This window comes from Ovis aries, chromosome 4, assembly GCF_016772045.2.
Source record: "Ovis aries strain OAR_USU_Benz2616 breed Rambouillet chromosome 4, ARS-UI_Ramb_v3.0, whole genome shotgun sequence".
NCBI classification, from domain to species: domain Eukaryota; kingdom Metazoa; phylum Chordata; class Mammalia; order Artiodactyla; family Bovidae; genus Ovis; species Ovis aries.
The window spans coordinates 50,130,846-50,152,709 of NC_056057.1; the positions used below are offsets into that span (position 1 = coordinate 50,130,846).

The following is a 21,864-nucleotide window of genomic DNA, read 5'->3' on the forward strand; positions in this document are numbered from 1 at the left end:
ACCCTAAAGTTCAAGAGATTTGGGTGCCAGTCCCAAATCTGCCAGTAATTAATTAGCACTGTGATCTGGGGCAAGTCACCACATTTGTTCTGGGTCTCAGGTTTATAAATAATAGCTCACATTGTTCACAGGCTTTACAGTAAGGTATTAACTCTTTGAATTGTTGCAACCACCCTAAGAGGTTGGTGCTGTTAATATTTGCATTTTATAGATGAAGAAATGGAGGCACAGAAAGGTTAAGTGACTTATATAAAATCATTCCACTAATAAGAGACAGAACTAAGGTTTGAATCCAGACAGGTAGCCTTCCTCTAGAATCCACACTCCAAAACCACATTGTTTTGTTCCCTTTGATCATATGCTAGCCCACGAAATGACTTGCAGATGGTGCTTGGGACCCCGTTCTGCTATGATACGGGGTGAAATACTTATGAAAGACCAATTAACTTATATATGCCTGCTTTAAAATAACAGTGATGGAGCTTTACTGCTTACTTGTTTTTTCCCAGCCGCTTACCCCGGTGGGGTAGGGTGGGCAGGACAGTTTACATGTGCATCACTGTAGCTGGTAGCCATAGCATTTCAGATTCCAGGGCTCTTGGTCTTCCTCCAGCATTAAGTTACACATAATAATAATTCAGTAATAAAGTTGAACAGGTTTATAGGTGCATTAGTGAAGTTTTTTTTTTAATGTTAAAGATATGAGACTTCTTCAGTTTTAGTAAGTACTTCAGTTCTTTATCTCTTAAAAAAATATTCTTGGGATGACATATTCATTTGAGTTTCAATCCCTCCTTTGGATCTGCCTGATCTCTGTTGTAGCACAGCAGTATTGTATTTGATCTCGTGCTACAGCATTTATGTTCATCTCATCATTTCCACTAGCCTGAGTTTGCTGAGTTGCTTCAGTCGTGTCCAACTCTGTGCGATCCCATAGACAGCAGCCCACCAGGCTCTCCCGTCCCTGGGATTCTCCAGGCAAGACTACTGGAGTGGGTTGCCATTTCCTTCTCCAGTGCATGAAAGTGAAAGGTGAAAGTGAAGTCTCTCAGTCGTGTCCGACTCCTAGCGACCCCATGAACTGCAGCCTTCCAGGCTCCTCCGTCCATGGGATTTTCTAGGCAAGAGTACTGGAGTGGGTTGCCATTGCCTTCTCCTCACGCCTGAGTTAACCTGAGAGCAAAAGATTGTATTTCTGTTATATTTTAACTCCTTGTACTACATAGTATTATAGAATATTTGCTTGTAGTAGTAGCAGTGCTAAGTAGAACTTCCTCTTGTTTTGTTTAATATATCAGTGTTTTAATATGTCAGTTTACATTAGGAAAGAAATCACCCTACAGTAGAAATTCTTTTCTATGTCAGTCTATTTTAAATTGTCCTGAGTTAATTTTTTTTTCCTGACTGTTGAGGGTTTCTGTATCAAATTGCTGCCTTTTTACTTAGTCAAATAACCCATGTCAATATGTACATGTTCTATTTTTCAAACATTAATTTAACATCTTTAACTAAACATCTGAAAGTGTTCTTTTTAATGTCAGCTACTTACTTCTATTAACACTAATGATTTCCATCCAGGCTATGAAATTTTTACCCCATGATGTTTTTATTTTAATCAAATATTTTACTATTCAGATCTTAATTTTTCTTGCCTAGAAAAGATAAGCTACAAACATAAAACAAACACTTTAAAAGCCAGAATAGATTTGAAAATACAAAGAATATTATGAAAGATTAACTGGATAAAAGTAATTTGGAGACCATTCAATGTAAATTAGGTAGAATTGTCCAAGCATAGAGGTGGCCCTGTCATACTCCACTTCCCCATTTCTATCCTGAAAACATGTGTTTTTCTTACAAATCATCAGTATAAAACTAGTCTGAGTAGACTGCTCTGCAGTTGGAACATAAAGGCTTTCCAATTAATATTATCCTCAGAACTATTTTTTTTCCTTAGATTAACATCACATATTAAAGAAAAGATATGTTTTATCTGAATACTTTTGAAAATATAATTTTAATTGTAGCCCAGCCAGAAACTCTTGTTATTTTCATTTCAGAGGTTTCAATCATAGAAAAAATGTGTGTGTGTGTGTGTGTGTGTTTGCCAAAAACCAGGTTTCTGTTAACAGAAGTTTACATTGTAAAAAAGTATAAAGCACTAAAAAGGACAGAGAATAAAGGCCAATAATTTAAAATACGTTATTTAGCTCTTTTCCTAAAAAAATGTCTGTCTATTACAATCTAAGATTACTTCTTTCTATAACTCTCTTTTCTGATAGCTCTTGAAAAACTATGGCAAGGAAGAAGAACATGTTTTGGAAGCAGAAAATAAAAAACTAGAAGAAGACAAAGAAAAACTGAAAACTGAATTAAAGAAGGCTTCAGATGGTAACGTTGTATGCCTGCACAAAAGTAGAAGTATCATATTTTATGCTGTTAAACTTCACTGCTTTTGCTAAAACAAAACCAGTGGCTACATGTTCTTCTGGCTAAAATACCAAGGGTGACCTATTTACAAATTCCTGCTCAAATATGAAGATAAAACATTGTTTCAGCCAAGAGAAACATGCTCTGTTTTACAGACAAACATGTAGGTGTTTCAGATCTGTGTTGTAAATACAAATGTTCCTGCCTTAGCAAAAGACCTATGTTCCTGAAAAGTTGCTTGTAAATACATTCGGAAAATTATCACAGTTTTTCATCATAGTACATTGCTTCTGAAAGAAACAATGACAGGGGAAAAGTTTTGGTTATAAGATAAGGTTACAATATTAGGGCTTGAGATAAGCCCTAATATTTTCTACCTGCCAGATATAAGGAAAATGTTCCTTGAAAGAAGTGATATGGACAGAGTAAGCCACAGACTGGGATGTCAGTAGACAGTTCAGTGTCTGATTCCAAAATACATTGCAGTAAGGACTTGGGGTAGGACATCCCAACTCCCATTTCCCTGAAGGCAGCTATTTCTTCTGCATTTTTTGTTTTTTTGAAAAACAGTTCTTTTAGTATCTTCTTATTCTTAGACAAGGAACAAATTATTATTGCCTGCAGCTGCATAGCACTGAAAAGTTCTAAATCTGATGTCATCCAAGAAACTGCCTCAAAGGTGATGGCTTGACCCCTGAGCAACATTCCAGCTTATGACAGATAGTCCTTGATGTTGTCCAGATACTGGGAACCTCTCAGGCAGAGTCAAGATAGTGATCAATGCATAGGCCTTCTCCAATTTCAGATCTCTTCCACTGCTTTATGTTGGAAATAAATTGGAAAACATTCAGTAATTGAATAAAAATACTTTATGCCATTTGTAAGTTTAGATTTAAAAAAAATAGGCCTCAGTATAATTTTCTGTAATACACCTGGCTATTGTTGATTATGTTTATTGTTTGGACGGAGTTGAGTTCATCAAGATGTATTTGCATTTGAAATGGAAAGCCTGAAGATAAAAGCTAATTGCTTAAAAAAATCCGTAGGGTATTTCATCTGATATAAAATGTATAGTCACTTTCCTACTTCTTATTTAAAGTAAAAAAAAAATCATTTAGAAGCAGTAAGTTAAAAAATAATTTACTCTTCCAGACAAAGTGGTAGATGGTGTGTTTGGTATAGTATAGCTCAAAATTCTAAATCTTCTCATAGTTGTACTTTTGGCTCTTCTGCAGTTCCAAATAATTTGGAACACGATCACGAAGTTTTAGCATTTGTATGAAAATAAATTTAGTAATCAGACATTTCAGAAGAGAAATAGTGTTCTTTTTTTACCCAACACAAAATATTGCTGGTAATCCTTCTGAAGAATGTAAGGGACTATTTCCAAAACACCTTTAATTAGTTTAAAAAATTATTTTAAATTCCTGCTTTTTTTAAATATCTGCCAAGGATCCTTTTCCTTTAGTTGTAAGCAGAGTAGGACAGAAATAAAAGGCAGACAAGAGGAGGTTGTGTGCCATACTACCTCTCTTAACCCTAGCCAGCTTAGTTTTTTCCTCCCTTTGCTTTTTAAAAAATCCAACTCATGTATTTTGAGTTTTAACTTCACAAGTCAGATATATAACCCTAAACTCAGTGTTATTTTGAGTAATATAAAGAAGCTCAATATTTCTTTGACAATTCAGATGTTTGGAGAAGATGAACTCTTTTATAATATAGGCATTTTGTTTATGATCAGATAACAAGTGATTGCAATTTTCCTATTTGAAGTATAGACTGCAGAACTACTTTCAAAGTGAATCAAGGTGGAGGTAAAGCAGATTTTACCTGTTTGAGTATGTTCTGTTTGGTTTCTGCAAGGAGTGTAGTATTTTATGAACACATTTTATTTTAGATAACATTGTTACTGACGTTGAGAAGATCCAAGTTCTATTTCTAATGGAGGTATAACCCTGGCTGTGTTCTCTTGACCTATACTAGTCAAATTCATTAAGACAAGAACTAAGAAATAAATTAGTAGTTCAAGGTATGGATGAGTTCAGCAGCACAATGCTTTGTATATAGTACCATTCAAATAATGTTCATAGATTTCTAAAAATTGAGAGCATTAAGACTGATGGTGCTTAAGAAATGTTTCAGAAAGTTCTCTTATATTTAAAAATTGAGTAGAAAGGCAGTGTGGTATATTTTTTCAAAGAGGTAAATAGAATATTGTCCTTATGCATGGTCTTACCCTTAGTGTTTCTTTATAATCTTGGTGAAACATTTTCTCCAAATATATTAGTGGAAGTAAAGCACAGATACAAATGTCTATTTAAACTGATTCAATCCAAATTGGGAAAGTATTATTCTGAAAGCAGTATTAAGAGCACTCACTCTATCAGCAGTGCCAAAATCTCCATCAGTTTTTAAACACCAACTCAGATTTTTCACCAGTTAGTTAGTAAATGACCTGTGCTCCAGTGCAGTCATATGACCCTAGTGAGCCAAAGGAGAGCATGCATGTCCCCAAGCATCCAATTTACACTCAAGACTAACTTAGTCAGGTGTAAGGACCTGATCTGTCATTTTTAATGATCTGTTTAATGGTAGCTCTGATGTCCCAGTGTGTGGAGTAATTGGGAAAGGGCACTGCCATGAAAAATGAGAACTTAAGCTCTGAAGAATTTACAAAGTTCACAAGCCCTCACAATAAAAATAGACCTTGTATGTAGCAGAAAACTTTCTGATATCCAAGGAGATTGACTTCAAAAGATTCTTCCCAGGAGAGCTTCCCAGGATTTATTCTTAATACCTTCTCAGTACTTATTCTTAAAACTAGAGGAAATATGTATCATTCAGTCATTGCATGCATCCAGGCAGTGATTTTAAGTGTGGTTGAGTTGTACATGAAAATGTCTCTTCCTCATTCCTTTAGGAGCAGAAGTATCCGTCGCATGCTACATTGAAAGTTCTCAGGGCTAGCAGTCTAATAGGAGAAGTTGATGTGTATGTCTAGTGTCTAGTGTCTAGTGTATGTCTCCTACATAACGGGAAAAGAAAAAAAAAAAGTGACTGAGACAAATTCCTTGACCCTGCCATTATTCTTTCTTCTTTGATCTTCCCTTTCTTTTTCTTTCCATCAGCAATTTTGGGGGGAACTATTCAAATAACATTCATTGTAAGGTGGAATGTAAGAATCTGCCACATTGCAGATGAATTCTTTACTAGCTGAGCCACCAGGGAAGTCCATGAATGCTGGAGTGGGTAGCCTATCCCTTCTCCAGCATATCTTCCTGACCCAGGAATAGAACCAGGGTCTCTTGCATTGCAGGTGGATTCTTTACCAGCTGAGCTACCAGGGAAACCCATTCAAATAACTTATTCATTGTAAGATCATTTAACATGGAGCATAACTATCCTTAAAAAGCAACCTATTGAGGATAAAGCAAATTTTTATTTATTTTTCTTCTAGTTTTATTGAAATATAATTGACAAATGGCACTGTATAAGTTTAAGGTGTGGGATTCCCAGGTGACTCAGTGGTCAAGAATCACCTACCAGTGCAAGGGATGCAGGAGACACCGGTATGATCCCTGGGTCGGGAAGATCCCCTGGAGTAGGAGATGGCAGGCTACTCTAGTATTCTTGCCTGGGAAGTTCCATGAACAGAGGAGCCTGGCAGATTACAGTCCATAGGATCACAAAGAGTCAGACACGACTTAGCAACTGAGCACATATCATGCAGGTTTAAGGTGTACAGTTTAATAATTTGATTTATCGATACACGCATCATGAAATGATTATCACGTTTAGTGAACATCCTTCATCTCATTACAAAATTAAAGAATAGAAAAAAATTTTTTTCTCGTGTTGAGAACTCTTAGGATTAACAACTTTCCAAACTAACATACACCAGTGTTAATTGTATTAATCATGTTGTACATTACACCCCTGCTGGTGCTGCTGCTGCTAAGTCACTTCAGTCATGTCTGACTCTGTGCGACCCCACAGATGGCAGCCCACCAGGCTCCCCCATCCCTGGGATTCTCCAGGCAAGAATACTGGAGTGGGTTGCCATTTCCTTCTCCAATGCATGAAAGTGAAAAGTGAAAGTCAAGTCACTCAGTCGTGTCCAACTCTTAGCGACCCCATGGATTGCAGCCCACCAGGCTCCTCCATCCATGGGATTTTCCAGGCAAGAGTACTGGAGTGGGGTGCCATTGCCTTCTCCACATTACATCCCTAGAGCTTACTTATCTTATAACTGAAAGTTGGCACATTTTGACTGCCTTCCTCTAACTCCCCCTCCCTCCACTCTGCTCTCTTTCTATGAGTGTGTTTTTGAAGTGGGATTGACTTACAGCACTATACTAGCTCCTTTAACACAACATAGTGATGTGATGTTTTAAACATTTCAAACTGATCACCACAGTAAGTCTTATTACCATGTCACCATACAAAGATAACACAGAATTATTGACTGTATCCCCCACACTGTACATTTCATACCTGTGGCTCATTTATTTTGCAACTGAAAATTTGTACTTCCTTTTTTTTAAGTTTCTTCTAGGCTTCTCATCATCATTATTATTATTATTATTATTATTATTACCATTATTATTGTTATAATGTAGGATACAGGATCTTAGTTCCCCAGCCAGGGATCTGACCTATGCCCCTTGCAGTGGAAGGGCTGAGTCTTAACCACTAGACCACCTGGGAAGTCTGGAAATTTGTACTTCTTAATCTCCTCACCTGTTTCTTTCTTCTCCTTAACTTCCCCCTCCCCCATCCCCACCCCTGGCAAATACTTGTTTATTCTCTATATATAACTTTGTATCTTGTTATGTTTGTTCATTTGTTTGTCTTTTTTATTGCACATAAAAGTGAAATAATACAGTATTGGTCTTTCTCTGTCTGACTTATCTCACTTAGCCTACCTTCTGGGTTGTACATTACACCCTTCTAGGTCCAACCATGTTGTAACACATGGCAAGATCTCATTCTTTTTTATAGCTGAGTAATAATAATATTCTTGTCTGGGAAATCCCATGAAAAGAGGAACCTGGCAGACTACAGTTCATGGTATCACAGAGTCAGACACAACTTAGCAACTAAACAACAACAAATATTCCGTGGTGTGTGTTTGGGTGTGTGTGTGTGTGTGTGTGTCACATTTTTTTTACCCGTTTATCTATTGATGGGTAATTAGGTTGTTTCCATATCTTGGAATCACTAATGCTACAGTGAGGTACATGTATCTTATGTTCTCTAATTGGTGTTTTAGTTTTCTTCAGAGGAGTGCTATTGCTGGAGATCAAGCAAATTTTAAACGTTACTCAAAGTCTGTACAAGTAGAATAGAAACTGAGTGTAAAGGCCCATTCTGTGTACCTAGGTATTGGCAACGTATAACGGGGACCTTAGATTTGAATCAGGAAACAGAATCTTCTAATCCTATTTAAACTTCAAGTTTATTAACTAGTTATTTTATTCAACTCTCAACTAGTTTACTCAACTCTGTTCCTGGATAAATGCTTCCATTTCACCATGGCTTACCTTGAAAAGAAATAACATTCTAGCATTTCCTTTTACAGACCAGCTTCTCTACCCTAAGCATGTTTGAGTTTTCTTTTGTTTTTTAATCATCATCCTCTAAAGCCAGTAATACACAAGTCATAGCTAACATGGGGACCAGAGAGTAAAAATAGTTGAAGTGCTTTACAAGAGATACTGAAGATCGAGATAAGAGAAAATTACAGAAAAATTACTATTCTGTATATCAGTAACCCTGTATTTCTGCCTCTTGAGTCTTAAACAAGAATAAGATAGATTTAAAACTGTGGGTTTTCTAGTTTCTTGCAAAGTAACTGTTTGAGCCATCTATCTAGCTAAAAATAAATTCTCAAAGTCCAAACTAAGCATATCTTACAGTTGCAAATTCTTGTGGGTGTAAACTCAACTATCTTTAACTTGCACTTATATCAAAGCCACCATCTTATTTTTAATTTTGCAGTGCTTTTTAAAAAATTGGTAGGTTTAGTCATATTATGTTTTTTGCTTTATGACCTTTTAACAAATGTTTTTATGCTTTGAGTAAGAAAACACATGTATTTTCTCCTCTGTTTACTTATCTGGAAATTTCTGCTTCTTTAATATCTCCTTCTTTTCCTTTGAAGCAAAGTCCATATTTTTAAAAAATAGCATAGATTATTTGATGGATATGGCAATAGACTATATGTTATTAACAATACATCAGTTATTTAAATCAAATAAAGTATATGACCCATCCCTTTAGTCAGCTTTTAACTCTTAGGTTGTTTTTTTAATTTTTAAATAAAGGGTATATTGCCATTGATTAGTGTATATTATCTCTACATGCAGTTAGCATTATTATCAAACCAGAAGAAGGAGACTTTCTTGCTGTGGACTATTTCCTGGAACAAATATGTCATAGTGATATGTTCTCCTGCTTGGTTCCCTGTCACATTCCCATTTAGTTGTAATGTTTTCCATTTTGTGAGCTTCTTATCTGTTTCCAGGCCCTTTTCATGTAAAATAAACTATATAATTGTTATACAGTGACCAAGAGGAATAGCTCCAGGGAAAATAGTGACTGAAGACAGAAACTCAAGGATGACCTTCACAGCATTGACAATGTGTGCTGTGCTTCGTCACTCAGTCGTGTTCGACTCTTTGTGGCCCCATGGACTGTGGCCCACCAGGCTCCTCTGTCCATGGAGATTCTCCAAGCAAGAATACTGGAATGGTGCCCTCCTCCAGGGGATTTTCCCAATCCAAGGATCAAACCCAGGTCTCCCACAATGTAGGCAGATTCTTTACCATCTGAGCCACCAGCGAAGCCCCAAAATACTGGAGTGAGTACCCTATCCCTTCTCCAGGGGAACTTCCTGACCCAGGAATCAAACTGGGGTCTCCTGCATTGCAGGTGGATTCTTTACCAGCTTAACTACCCGGGAAGCCAGCAAGCATAAGTGATGCTACCTGAAGAAAAGCTTTCATTAGCTCTACAAAGGGGCATTACAGCAAGAGAAAATATTCTTTTCCCTGGAGAGCTTATAACCTTGATGAATGCCAACATATATACATGAAGTGACTACGAATTACTCCTTCCTCTGTGTGACATATGAGTTAGTTTACTGAAAAAAAAAAAAAAACTGGAGTAGAGAGTGTTAAATGCATACCAAATAATGGCATGTTCAGATGATTAAAATGTAATCAAGCATAATTCTCTGAATATGTTGATAGACATATTGATTGAATCAGTTTGTTTCAGGTTTATGTGTAATTGCCGCATGTGGCACAGAAATTAAACTGGACAGCTCTACTCTAAAGATACTTTCAAAATGGATGGGAAGCATTCAGCCAGGAAAGTGAGCTGAAAAAGGAAGAAAATCTCTCCTTCCTAAAGCAAAATCTCATTGCAGCATCCTGTATCTATATAGTATTTGTTCTTTCTATAAGAAAAATAGATAAATGGGGAACTTCTTAGGCAGTTTCTTAAAATTTCAAGTGTAATTTGAGTCCTCTCCTCTCATGTTCTGCTACTTTATTTTATAGTTCTTTTGCATAAATTGATAATCTGAGAGAATCTGATAAGACTTACAAGTGTGTTTTAGTTTAGGGATCAGCAAACTGTGGCCCATGGGTCAACTCCAGCTTGCTGCCTTGATTTTAGAAATTAAATTTTATTGGAACAAAGCCCTGCTCAATCATTAACATGTTTTCTGGGTGCGGAGTTAAGCAAACTGGGCAGACGCTGCATGGCCTAGAAAGCTAAAAATGTTTGCAATCTGGCCCTAACTGACTCCTGTTAAGGGTCTTTAAATAAAGAATACCTTTTTCAGTATAAATGAGATGATATTGAAGAGATTGATTTCTGCTTTAATATATATAATTATAAAATTTGCTATACACCTAAGTACTCATTGAATGAATGTTGATCCGATAATTTAAGGAATTATGTATGCTTATATATAGTAAAACTATATATATATTTTTTATAGTCAGAGTCAATTGATTCCTTCAGTTCTGCATACATGATGATTTGTAAATCAGAGATTTCACGTGTTGCTTCTGCTTTCACATGAGATTGCTTTATAAAACATACTCTTCGAAGCAGTATATATAAGCTATACCTACACAGTGCTTTGCGAAAACATACACCCGGATTTTCAAGTGCAAAACCAGCATATTTATATAATTTGCAATTATTCTTTGCTAAGCAACAGAGCCAAAATTTTCTTAAATATATTACTTAGCAACCTAACTTAAGATTTATGAAAGAAGTCTTTATGTACATATTGTTTCTTTTGCCAAGAGCATAACATAGGTCTGATTTTATTTATTAAATTATAAAGCCTGCTCATTGGTTCCTTGGTCCAGAGTCCCAGTAATCTTTATAAGTATCATCATAGCTTATTTCACCCACAAACCTCATTCATGTTCATAGTCCCCCAGAGGATAGGGGCAGGCACCATATACCTAACAATAGGTAGAAAAATACCTAACACACACAAAATCATTCATTTCCCCTTTCTCTCTGCATATGAAAAATAGAGCTATTTTTTGTTTCATTCATTAATGTTTACTCTTTAGTATAATTATTTTTGCCCCTTTGTTACCATTCCAAAAAATATCTTACTCCTTCTCGTGCGAAGCAAGCAGTCTTCTAAAGCATGTCACTCCCGTTAGTTTGGCAACTTCACTTTGCCACTAGAGTGTCAACACCATCAATTTGATTTGGCGTCTTCAGGGTTTAAAACTCTGTATTAGTTCCTGTTGCCCTTATAATAGCACTTCAGGAAGGCACACGTGGTCTTCTGTGATCTGCCCCCAGCGTTATCTCCAGTTTTGCCAGCCCCACCCTTGTCCAGTCTTAATTTTAGGGAGGCCTGGCGTGCTGCGGTTCATGGGGTCACAGAGTCGGACACGACTGAGCGACTGAACTGAACTGAACTGAACTCTATTAAATATGGGAGCAGGTAGTTGTCCTAACAGTGGTGTTTCATCATTTTTCTCCTTTGACCCTTTCGACTGCAGGTCTGTCTGCCTCTACTGCCCTCATCCTTCAGCTTCCCCGTCACCACTTCTAAGAAGCCTCCCTGAAACTGCCTCCTTTCAAGCTGGGTTGAAAGGCCTCCTTCTGGACCTCCATAGTTCTGTGTGGATATGTATTTAGTAGTGTACTCTGTAGAAATTATTTTTCATTTTTTATCTTTCTTACTAGATTGTAAGTGCTGGGAAGGCAGCTGCTGCTGCTAAGTCGGTTCAGTCGTATCCGACTCTGTGCGACCCCATAGATGGCAGCCCACTAGGCTCCGCCATCCCTGGGATTCTCCAGGCAAGAACACTGGAGTGGGTTGCCATTTCCTTCTCCAGTGCACGAAAGTAAAAAGTGAAAGTGAAGTTGCTCAGTCGTGTCTGATTCTTCGCGACCTCATGGACTGAAACCTGCCAGGTTCCTCTGTCCATGTAATTTTCCAGGCAAGAGTACTGGAGTGAGGTGCCGTTGCCTTCTCTGGGAGGGCAGGGCCACATCTAAATCAACTCTTTGTCCCTAGCGCACATACAGTATTCCAGGCCTGGTTGCTAACAGATACTAACAAATCTCACCCCCAAGTACTGATGCTTTCTCTTCCCTCCTTACCCAATTTAGATTTCAAGGTTCATCATAATTAGGCTCTTGCAAACTACTTACCTCCTTTCTCCTCCCATCTCCCCCCGCCCCCAACCCCCGTTGTCTGTTTCCCTTGTGTCTCTCAAAGTCTGAGCCTTGGTGATAGTCTACTTATCCATCTACTTTGTACCTGCACATAAGCATCTCAACATGGCTGAAAGAACCAACTTCTTGTTTTAAATATACAATCACTGCATTCAAATGGTCCCTAAACACTGTGACAGTCCTATTGCACTTCTCTAAATTCTTCACTTTTTCACTCTCCAGACCTGTTTTAGATCTTTTCATCTCACTTCTAAATTCTAAATCCATCCTACTTCATTGAACTCAGAGAATTAATAAAAAGAAATTCGTCTTCTTACCACCAAAACTACCATCCTCCCCCAACTGGACTCAAACTCTGAATGTCATTGGGTTACAAGTTTTAGTCCCTCTTCTCCTGCTGTGACTCTCAACCCCATTATCCTTCTCAAGGGCTCTTGTTTTCTGCAATTACTTCCTCACCTCCTATCCCCAAAAATAAAAGTTAAAAACCTTTTGTTTCATATTCCTTCACTTACTGCCCCATTTCTCTGTTCTGCTTCACAGCAGACTTTTTTTCCTTTTAACTTTTTATTCAGACGTGATAAGTTCAAATCACAGAAGAGACACAGAAATACTACCAAGAAAAGCCCTGTAGTCCTCACTCAGTTACCCAAATGATAACGTCTTATATTTGCCCTATCCTTTTCTCTCTCTTCATGTTTTCCTTATTATTTTTACAGTTTCCAAATGGTGATTTTCTAATTTCCTTATTCTCCATTTATTAAATGCCATTCTGTTGTTAAAAGAGGAGCTTTTTCATTTTTCCCACAGTTATTTATTGATTTGCCTGTTTAATATCATCAGTAGATTTTATTTTAGTGTTCCAATTATCTCAGATTTGGCCAATGGGAGTCTTTTCAAGCTGGGTTCCCTATCATTTTGTCATGCCCCCATTCTGTAAGCATTTCCATTCTGGTGTAACTTTAGATATTCCAAGCTTATCTTGTACTTTTCCTCCTCCGTCCTTTGAATCAACCATTTCTCTGTTGCTGCTGCTGCTGCTAAGTCGCTTCAGTCTTGTCCGATTCTGTGAGACCCCATAGATGGCAGCCCACCAGGCTCCCCCATCCCTGAGATTCTGCAGGCAAGAACACTGGAGTGGGTTGCCATTTCCTTCTCCAATGGGTGAAAGTAAAAAGTGAAAGTAAAGTTGCTCAGTTGTGTCCGACTCGTAGCGACTCCATGGACTGCAGCCTACCAGGCTCCTCCGTCCATGGGATTCTCCAGGCAAGAGTACTGGAGTGGGTTGCCATTGCCTTCTCCAACCATTTCTCTAGTGAGCCTTACAGTGAAGAATGGTATATAGAAAGAAAGATCTGGACCCTCAGTGTGCTACTGGGGTGTCCTTGCTTCTAGGTGCCCTTAGCAGACAGAACTGATAGTAGCTTAAATTTCACCACTTCAGAGAAACTTTTCCTGAGTACTCCATCTCTGTGTGGCTGTATGTACTCCATCCTGAGTGTCTTCCTCCCAGACTAGAAAATGAGTATTCTGAGAACAAAGACCCTTTCACTTAGTAGAAAGTCTGACGCCTAGTAGGCATTCCATATGTTGATGAATGGATAGATGAATGGATGACTCCCTTGCCTTACGGCAGTTTCATCTGTGTAACAGCTTCATCTTCTCTAGTTGTGAAGACTAGGAATCTTTGGAGGGGCTCTTAGGTTTCATGAACTCTGAATAGTTAGAGACTGGAAGAAACTTTCCTTCTTCATATTCTTGATGTAAATAGTGAAGGTTTATCATCATTGTTAAGGAGCTTAATTCTCACCACCCTTCTATATTTGTTGTGCATACTGACTCTAATGTAGATTTCATAAAAACTATTTTTATAAACCCTAACTTTAAATTTAAGATGTTTATAATCATACTGTCCCTCAACCCTCCTCTTAAGTAACTTAAACCGTTTATATGTAAGACTTACTCATGAAGATGAAGAAACCTATACTTTTGTTATTCTTGAAATGTATTAAGTCCATGCTTTACTAGATTTTTTGCTTTTCTTTCCTTCCTCACTCCTCACTCAGTGACTTTTTTAATATTACCACTTTGGTGGGTTTTTAAAATGTATAATAATTTTAAAACATCAGAAGATTTTACACTAAAGTTAAAAAATCATATTAGATAGGTTCTTACTAAGATATTATTTACAACCTAATGAATTTTATTATATCTTGTCCCATATATATGTATTTTGTGTGGGCTTTTTTCCCACTGTAATTTTTTAAAACTAAACTTGATGTTAGGATGTGTGTGCTGTGTGCCAAGTCGCTACAGTCATGTCTGACTCTTTGTGCCCACCAGGCTCCTCTGTCCATGGGATTCTCCAGGCAAGAATACTGGAGTGGCTTGCCATGCCCTTCTCCAGGGGATCTTCCCCATCCAGGGATTGAACCTGGGTCTACTGCATTGCAGGCAGATTCTTTTACCATCTGAGCCACCAGGATAATTGAGATTTATACAAAAGTAGGCAATATAGTTGGAGAAGGAAATGGCAACCCACTCCAGTGTTCTTGCCTGGAGAATCCCAGGGATGGCAGAGCCTAGTGGGCTGTCATCTATGGGGTCACACAGAGTCGGACACGACTAAAGAGAGTTAGCAGCAACAGGCAGTATAGTACAGAGAATTATCATATTCCCCATGCTCAGTGTCTCCTAATATTCATGTGTCACACAAATATGTTATATTTATATAATTAATGAATCAACATGGATATATTATTATTGAAAAACTCCCTAGTTTATTCAGATTTCCTTAGTTTTCACCTGAGATCTTTTTTGTACTCTAGGATCTCATTCAGGATACCATGTTACATTTAGTTTCATATCTCCTTAGGTTTCTCTTGGCTACAGTAGTTTTTCAGACTTATTTTTGAAGACTGTGACAGTTTTGAGAAGTACTGGCTTTTTGCAGAATGTTTCTCAATTGGAATCTGCTATTTTTCATGATTAGACTGGGGTTATGGGACTTGAGAGGAAAGTCACAGAGGTAAAATGCCATTTTTACTACATGATTTTAAGAATATATTATCAACATGATTTACACTTGATGTTGACCTTGATTTTTTGGTTGAGGTAGTATTTGACACTACCTCACTAAAAAAAGTTACTTTTGTAACCCCTTATTTCCACAGTGTAGTCTTTGGAAGGAAAGTCACTATTTGTGGCCTAAGATTAAGAAGTGGTAGGGGGTTATGCCCTATCTCCTTGAGGACAGAGTATCTGAATAAATGATTGAAGCTCTTCTGCACAGATTTGTCTACGTACCCCTATTTATTTATATCAGAAAAACTCATGGATATCCACTTTATACTTCAGATTATAATTTAATACTACTTGTTTTGTTACTCAGGTCATTTTTTTCAGCTTTAGTCATTGAGAACTCCTTTAGTTGACTCCTGTATCTCCTTGATGTATCCTCATCATTGTGGATTTTTTTGTTGTTGTTGTTTTATCTTTTTCTTGAGTACATCATTCTAACTCTATAAGATACTCCAGGCTTATCTTGTATATATCTTGCCCCATTACTAAAATAAGTATTTTCTGGTTTTGTTTTGTTTTTTAACTCAATTCTGTGATAGTATTTACTTTTGGTTTTTAATTCTAAATTAGCATGAGATATTTGCAACAATTATATTTTTATCAAAATATCATGAGTAGTCCATTTGCTCTGTGAATTTCCAGCTAGCCTGAATTTTTTTTCATTAAAGATATAATTGGGTTTAGTTGAAACCAAGATTCCTATCAAGTGATTAAAATGGTCCTCCATTGTTTACCTGACATTTATCATATTTTCAAAACTGAACTGATTACACACAAGTGGATTTTTCACATGCTTAAAGCTTAGACTTTTCATTTGTCTGCTCTTTAATTCCTTCAAGGAACATATTTTAAATACCCAACAAACGCTAGGCACAGTGCTGGGTGCTCAGAATGGAAAGACAAGACACAGCTTCATTTTTTTTAAGTTTTAATTCTTAAAAACATTGTTGGCTACCCTGGGTCTTGGTTGCTGCACTCAGGCTTCTCTAGTTGTGGCAAGCAGGGGCTGCTCTCTTGTTGTGAAACATGGACTCTAGGGTGCAGGGGCTTCAAGAGTGGCACATGAGCTCAGTAGTTGCAGCGCACAGGCTTATCAGTTGCTCTGCGGCATGTGGAATCTTCCTGGGACCAGGGATCAAACCCATATACCCTACATTCGCAGACAGATTCTTAACCACTGGGCCACCAGGAAAGTCCAGCTTTGTTTCTTCAGTAGTCCACAATCTGCTGGGGACATAGTTTGCTGTTGTTGTTGAGTTGCTAAGTCATGTCCAACTCTTTGCAACCCCATGAACTGTAGCCCGCCAGGCTCCTCTGTTTATGGGATTCTCCAGGCAAGAATACTGGAATGGGTTGTCATTTCCTTCTCCAGGGGTTTCTTCCTGACCCAGGGATCAAACCCACATCTCCAGCATTGCAAGGAGATTCTTTACCACTGAGCCACCAGGGAAGCCCAGGGATATAGTTACACTTCAGCATAAGTGATATAATAAAATTAAGCTCAAGGTGAAATAGAAACCAACAGAAGAGATCAAGAATAATTTCTTGACATTTTAAAGAATAAATATTAATTAGCCAGATGAAGTAGGAGAGAATGAGTCAGGCAAGGAGGTTAAAAGAGTGAGCAAGGATGTTTTAAGAAAATGAGGAGCATGTAACTGAAAGAGTAGTACTTTCTGAAATACTGCAAGGAACTCACTGTGACTGGACCATAAAATAAGATGGAGGCAGTGATACAAGTTGAAAAGTAGGTCTCGGATCCATCATAAAGGGTCTCGTGTGCCATGTTTACATGTTGCATCTGAGGAGCACTGTTGTGGGGTTCTTAGGCATCGGAGTGAGCAGTCTCTTTGACATCACTGTGGACAGTGAACTAGAGTGGCCAAGAAACAAGGTGAGGAATCCATTTCAGTAGAGATGAAGAGAGTGGTGATAGTGACTGAGTGAAGTGGATAGATTGGAGAGAGAGAAAGGAAGTAGAACCAACACACCTTATCGACATATGGGTGTGGCGTTAAAAGAACGTAGGTAATGTTTGAAGTAATGAATAAAACAGACCTTACCTGCATATACCTGACAAGATAGCCACATACAAAAACAAGCATAATATAATTAAAACCACAACTTACATCCCTTACTGAACAGATGTTTGTGTGTCCTTTCCAAGAATTTTGAAATTATTACTGTAGATTAACCGTCCAGTGATGATCCCTGTAAAGAAACAGTACATATAAGGAGTAAGTGCACTGAATAGTCTGGTATGCCACTCTCGAGTTCTCAAAAATAGAACCAGATGTATGAACACTTTTCAAATTAGTTTTCCTCTAGTGCAGTCCTTATACCTCGTATACCACAGCCAACTTGAGCTTTCTTGCCAATGGGTCTAAAAATGTTTTTTTATGTTCCTGGCAGAGTTTAGTTGATACTGTCTGTTATCTCAGATAGAAATCATAGTGATACAGTTACACAGTGCATCGGTCTCACCAACTTCCCACTGTGCAAATAGCTCAATAAATGTAAGTTTGGCACTTGGAAAACCACAGATATTTTTGGCCTGCTTGCATGTCGTTTTACACAAACATTTTGGCTTACTACATGTCACTGTAATATTAGTTAGAGTTTTTCTTTATATTAATGATTTGTGCCTCTAAAAGTTCCCAGTGAGCCTAACTGAACCTGTCCAGTAATCTCATGAAATATCTCAACATTTCCATACCACTACTGGAAAGTGATAGTTCATTTTGGCAGATGGGAAAATTGAAATAGTGACTTAGATGTATCACCTCAAGCCTCCTTATCTGATGTCTTCCCTATATATGCTGTTTCCAAAATAACATGGTTTGAAATAAAACAAGAAGCATATTCAAATGTCAAATAACAACTTTATGTAATCGCTTAGTCATAAAGGCAGTTCCAGAAGGGGGTAGAAGACAACCAAAACAGAATATTGTCATTTTTATAAAATGAGAGGTAAAGAAAGGACTGGAAAACAGTCCAGAAGACTCCTAGACAGTAACAGCCTCTCCTAATTGCAGTAAATCAGTAAGCTAGTAATCATTAGGTTTACTAATATCCACTGAAATACAAATAAAATAAGAAACACAGGTCATGCCTTGGCTTGATAAGTGCTAGAAAAACAGGATTTGCCTGCATTTGTTTTGTTACATCTTTGTACTTTCTTCATAATCAGAAGAAACTTCTGAATAGGCTATACACACGGTTTCTAGCTTTTCTGACAGATTCGTAGGGTCACCTGACTCATTCTTTCTCCTAACAATTCATAAGAAAATAGTATCTTTTAATAAGAAAGTTGTAATAGTATTTTTAATGAGTTGATATATGATTTATTAAATCTAATTAATTTATTCATGTCAGAAATGTAAGTATAAGTCATTTTTAACATTAAGAACTGTTCAATACAAGCTCCTGATCAACATTTTTAAAACCACTATTACAGACTACTCAGATATTACTAAGTTGTAGAATATTCTTTGCTTTTTATATACTCAAGTCAAGACTCTTAAACATTTTTAGTAAGGAAGGTCCTGAAGATGACACCATGCTCTATTTTTTCGAGTATCTTCTGCTGCTACTGCTGCTGCTAAGTCACTTCAGTCGTGTCCAACTCTGTGCGACCCCATAGATGGCAGCCCACCAGGGTCCTCCATCCCTGGGATTCTCCAGGCAAGAACACTGGAGTGGGTTGCCATTTCCTTCTCCAGTGCATGAAAGTGAAAAGTGAAAGTGAAGTCGCTCAGTTGTATCCAACTGTTAGCCACCCCATGGACTGCAGCCCACCAGGCTCCTCCATCCATGGGATTTTCAAGGCAAGAGTACTGGAGTGGGGTGCCATCGCCTTCTCCATGAGTATATTCTAGGAAATACCTTATACCCAAATTGAAAACTAATGCATTATCTTTATGTTGTGGCTATGGGTCCTTATGAAATCTAACTGCCAGCAATCTCTCTTCCACATCCAACCCATGCCTTTCTTTACTAAGTGACACATTAAAGTTGTCAAATTCAGTTTTTAATACCGAATTTAGATTTATGGATCTATGGAAGTAATGTGAGGAAACTATAAAGCTGAGCTGTCTAATATCACTAGCCATTAGCTTTGTATAGCTATTTAAATCAGAACTTAATTTAAATTTAATGTAAAACCCAGTTCTTCTGTTGCACTTGCCATATTTAAAGTGTTGCACAGGGAACTCAGCCCAGTGCTCTGTGATGACCTAGAGAAGTAGGATGGAGGGGGTAAGAGGGAGGCTCACGAGGGAAGGAGCATACGTATACATATAACCAGTTCATACAGTGTTGTACAGCAGAAAGTAACACAACATTGTGAAGCAGTTATATTCCAGTTACAAAAAATTTTTTAAATAAAGTGCTCGATAGCCATATAAAGCTAGTGGCTACCTGTTGGACAGCACAGATGTAGAACAATGCAGAGTTTAATTAGACAAAATAGTCAAGAAAGTATTGATACAAAAGACACTTCAGTTGATAGTGACTTACGCATTTATATATAAAAATACCCATATGATGGCTTCTCAGGAGGGAAGACCATCAAACTGTTTATCAAGAGAACCTAAAATTTAATTACATTTTGCAAAAAAAAGTGACTTAAGTTTTATAAATCTCACTTTCTTTCCTCAAATCCTACCCTCAAAGATTTACAAATACAGAACTTCTGAAGGCTGCATGTGCAGAATTGTATGTAGAGCTAGTTCAGGATTCCCAGAATTTCTCCAGTCCATCTTACATAACTCTTCCCTTCTGCACATTTGCTCACTGGCTTCTACACAGACTGTTGACTTAAATGTTGAAGTAATGTCTTTAAACGCCACTTATACACCCCATATTTTTCTACTTTGTATAAGAAAGTGATCATTCTTAAGGAAATAGGGTCACCCATCTCTTAGTAAAAATGATAAAATATTTTTTCCACCCTCAGTTTTTTCAAAAGCAGACCCTTCTGATAAGTTCTATTTGGTAATGCTTGAGTCCAGGCTGAACCTGGGAAAGGTTAGGGTAAATCTGGAACATCTTGTGCCAGAAACTGTTGGGGGCATAGTCAAGGGACATAAATGCCAGCCTGAAAGGGGTTCCCCCTGGCCAGACCTGGGGGAAATTAAGTATATTAATGAGTTATAAATCCTTTTTAAAAATAGGAATCTATTTCTAGTTCATACTGATGGTGGATGGATGGATATGAAAGAAAGGAAGACTCTTCTTTATACTACAGTGCTGACTGATAAATTTGGATTGAATGGTGAAGTTGGAAAATCACTAGTTTGCAATCATCATAACAAAGATAGGTTTTGGGAAAGAGTGGTCTGTAGATGCTGAATATAAGCTTGAAGTTTTGACAAGAAACAGGGTGTTTCGTTGTTCAGTCACCCAGTCATGTCCCACCCCATGGACTGCAGCACGCCAGGCTCCCCTGTCCTTCATTGTCTTCCGGAATTTGCTCAAACTTATTTCCATTGAGTCTATGATGCCATCCAACCATTTCATCCTCTGTCGCCCCCTTCTCCTGCCCTCAATCTTTCTCAGCATCAGAGTCTTTCAGTGAGTCGGATCTTCGCGTCAGTTGTCCAGAGGATTAGAGCTTCAGCATCAGTCCTTCCAATGAATATTCAGGGTTGATTTCCTTTAGGATTAGCTAATCTCATCTCCTTGCTGTCCAAGGGACTCTCAAGAGTCTTCTCCAGCACCACAGTTCAAATGCATCAATTCTTCAGCACTCAGTCTTCTTTATGGTCCAGCTCTCACATCCATACATGACTGTTGGAAAAACCATAGCTTTGACTGTACGGACCTTTATCAGGAAAGTGATGTCTCTGCTTTTTAATACACTAAGTTTGTCATAGCTTTTCTTCCAAGGAGCAAGCATTTTTTAATTTCATGGCTGCATTCACAGATTGGAGTGATTTTGGAGCCCAAGAAAATAAAGTCTGTCACTGTTTCCATTTTTTTCCCCATCTATTTGCCATGAAGTGATGGGACCAGATGCCATGATCTTAGTTTTTTGAATGTTGAGTTTTAAGCCAGCTTTTTCATTCCTCTTTCACCTCCATCAAGAGGCTCTTATGTTTCTCTTCGCTTTCTGCCATAAGGTGGTGTCATTTCATAGCCTTAATTGTCTCACCACTGCTTAGTTACAGGAGGAAAATAACTATAAAAATGGGAAAAACAGAGAGATGGGCATCTGGATGTGATAACCTTGAGATACATTCAATATCAACGTATATTCAACATTATGTCATATTTGCGTGTCAGAGGGACGTATAATCTGAATTTAATCAGAGAACATCAGGCAAAGTCAAAATGGAAAACATTCTATTAAAAAGAGGGGGCTCTGTTCTTAAAAATATCAGTGTCATTGATGAGTAGGGAGAAGAAGGCAAGGGGGAAAGCTAATGAATTATCCCAGATTAGTGGAAATTAAAGAGATATGACATCTTAGTGCTAATCTTAAATATAGGACTAGATATCTGGACTAGAACTGAAAAAAATGATAAAAAGGACATAAGTGGTACAGTTGCGAAGATTGGAAATGGATGGTAGATCAGATGAAAAGTATTATATTGATGTTAAATTTCCTAAATTTGTAACTAT

General features: G+C 37.7%; 1 protein-coding gene and 1 non-coding gene across 4 annotated transcripts in view; both read left to right on the forward strand.

Moving 5' to 3' along the window:
* The window catches only part of BCAP29 (B cell receptor associated protein 29), a 47,694-nt gene that overhangs the window by 18,656 nt on the left and 7,174 nt on the right, over positions 1–21,864 (forward strand). For all 3 annotated transcript variants that reach the window (XM_060415013.1, XM_004007850.5, XM_060415014.1), the window contains exon 6: positions 2,283–2,391. In XM_060415013.1, coding sequence (XP_060270996.1) covers positions 2,283–2,391 — 109 coding nt within the window. The remainder of the gene's footprint in view (positions 1–2,282; positions 2,392–21,864) is intronic.
* Positions 5,316–5,463, forward strand: LOC114114658 (small nucleolar RNA U109). The gene has a single exon (XR_003589278.1). It is a non-coding gene; the product is annotated as a small nucleolar RNA U109 (small nucleolar RNA).